General features: G+C 39.6%; 1 protein-coding gene across 1 annotated transcript; it reads right to left on the bottom strand.

The window, feature by feature from the left end:
• On the bottom strand, nt 1,553-1,882 carry LOC18790328 (protein NIM1-INTERACTING 2). Its single transcript, XM_007224689.1, has one exon. The coding sequence runs from the start codon at nt 1,880-1,882 to the stop codon at nt 1,553-1,555; it is 330 nt and encodes a 109-aa protein (XP_007224751.1).

The raw sequence follows: 2,904 nt of genomic DNA on the forward strand, positions 1-2,904 counted from the left end.
ATACAAGTTTTTGGAAAAATCCCAACCTCCGGTGAGAATTAAGAGAGGGAGGTATGTTTCAAGATGCCCTGCAGTGGTAAAAGGAGAGTTTACAAATTCCAAGCCCGGCCCAAATTTATATGAGATTCCATATCCGAAACCAGAAAGGCAATGAATGGAGACGAACATGAAGTCACCCCGTCCAACGTCGACACTAGGGTTAGGATTTCTGGGCACGGAGAGATCACATATGACTTGTTGCATAACTGCCAAAATGGTTGCGAAAACACCGAGAAATGGTGGCTAGCGTTGATGAGGGGGTATAGGGCATCTGGGGTAGGTTGGGTCGGGAAAAGGGAGAGAGAATGAGAGAGATTTTTAAATATTATTTTATTTTATGGGTTTAAAAACTTTTTAAAAAGATTTAAAAGTATATTATTAACTATGGTTTACACATAAACATGTGTCAAGTTTTAAAAATGGTGGTGAGGGTACACATTGAGTAAAAGTAGTGAGCAAAAATGTTCCATTTGTTGAGGTAGAATACGATTGTATTAAGAATCACAGATTATTGACCGAAAATGGTCCCCTAACTTTTGCTCTAGTCTCATTTTGGTCCACGAACTAAATTTTTCATTTCAATAGTCCTCTAACTCTCTATTTAGTATCAAATTGGTCATATCATCAAAGTCTATCAATTTTATTGTTAAATTGAGAGGTAAAACTGTCCATATAAACTAAAATATTAATAAAGTAAACCTCATCTCAACTCTCTACCCTTCCTCTCCCATTCCACCCCTTTCCCCACCCCCCTTATGTTTTTTCTCCCCTACGAGAACATAAGCAGCAACCCACACAACATGACTCCGCCATCTACGATCCCACGTGGTGCCTCCTCAGTCGCAACCTCACCTGCTGGGGCCTGCAAATGAGTTCTCAATATCCTACGGGACCGACTTGAAACAGAATCTCAATCCTATTTCGAAGACGTTAGAGTGGTCAAGCGTTTGCAATACGCCATGTTTTGCTTGTTGATTTTGATGTGCTTTGGGGACAAATTGAATGAAAACCAAATTAAAGAAATAAAGTATGTTCAGCGTCCCTCACTCTTGAGTTTTGGGTACCATTTCGGTCGAAAGCCTTAAGAATCACCAACCACCCCAGCTTAAGTTAGGATGCCCCGGTAAATAAGACAAAATTATTAAGTCTTTGCCTAACAACTCAAATTTATTTTCTTTCTAAAGCGAGAGATTGAGGGGTCTAGTCAACCTGCAGTCTCCCATAAACAAAAGAAAATTACTATAAAATAATAATAAATACCCGCGATGCAATTATGCAAGCTTCACAATTCACATGGATAAAATAAAAATACCCAAAAACAAAATCAATAAAAAAAAATGCAAATCCAACAAAATACACGTTAATTCAGATGCAAGAACTCCGATTCCAATCGGTTATTTTCGTAAATTTGGGATGAACACGCATCACAGATCACATTAACAAAACAAAAAGAAGCATTAAATCCCACATTTTCTCCATTTCCGATCTCAATTTTTCTTGTAATAACAAAAACTCAACTGATGCTTTCAGTTTCAGGATGCGAGTTGAGATCCAAACTGAAATCCCCCTCCGCTTTTTTCTCTCCATCCTTTTGATCTTTTATAAGATTAATGTTATCTTCCTCAAAATCCTGCACTTCGAAAGAGGGCCTCCATTTCATTGACGCCGTCAATCCGTCGTCGGTTTTGCCCAAGTACTTGGCTGCCACGTGTATCCTCCTCAGTATGGCAAAGAACTCCTCCACCTCCTCCTCCGTTACCGTCTCCGGATGATCTCCCTCCACTTTCGCTTTCTTCCCCTCTACTCCGCCCCCGTCATCCCGCTTTCGCTTTTCACCATCCATTATCTGATAATCTGGCAATACGACGCCGTACCAACGCTGCCGACAACGCAAGACGAGGTTGCTTTGCGTAAGTTTATTGTTTGTGGATGGCTCTGGGTATATTGCGTTCAAACGGTTGAGTTGAGAGTGTTTATATTGGACCCCGTGATTTGACTTTAGATTAGTCTTTGTGTTTTTGTTTTATAAAAGAAGAATCAAAGATGGCATGGCTAGGCTGATGCCATATCATTGAGAGGTTTTTGCGTCAGCGGAGTGACGTCCGAAGGGTGGAAATGGAAGTTGGAATTCCACTTTGTGGAATCTCTCTTTATGTCTTTGGGACCACATATCTTTGTTTCTAAGGCCACCTCCAAACCGATCTCCAGCGCACACAATCCAGCTCGGTTAAGGCATGAGATTCATCAGTCTGGCCAAGCTCACGGAGAAAACTAGACTGGGATGTTGCTCGAAGGTTGCTGATGTCAGCAACTTTTTATTAATGTTATTTCTATAAACACCTATCAATATTATTTGCTTTCCACGCCAAAGCTTCATACAAATTCATCTCCTTTCAATATTTTTTACTTTCCACACTAAATTTTCTACTACAAAATTTCATTTGTGAAAAAATACAAATGGCCTCTTCCATCGAAGTCGGAGGGTCGTGGATAAACGTTCAAAGAGGTAAAAATCTTGGCGACGAAGTAAAAAAAAAAAAAAATCCATTTTATTCCATTTAATGTCTTTAAAAAAAAATATTTCTTGCATTTCCAATTTCATTTTTTTAATAGATTATTCAAGGCAAAGCAAAAAAGAGGAAAACCATTACACATGGCTCCTCAAGTGAACAATGCCCAAGTTGGTTCCCGTGGTGCGTTCCGAAGGAAAATACTCCCCCATGTCTTGATCCGGTGGAACCGCCTCGGTCAATGATTGAGTCGTCCTTGTACTCGATTGTGTCTGACTATGAGGATTGAGAGTATTTCAATTGTATGATGAGTGAGTAGGTATTTCAATTATATGATGACTGAGATGTGAATTTT

Source organism: Prunus persica, chromosome G1 (assembly GCF_000346465.2).
Source record: "Prunus persica cultivar Lovell chromosome G1, Prunus_persica_NCBIv2, whole genome shotgun sequence".
Taxonomy (NCBI): Eukaryota; Viridiplantae; Streptophyta; class Magnoliopsida; order Rosales; family Rosaceae; genus Prunus; species Prunus persica.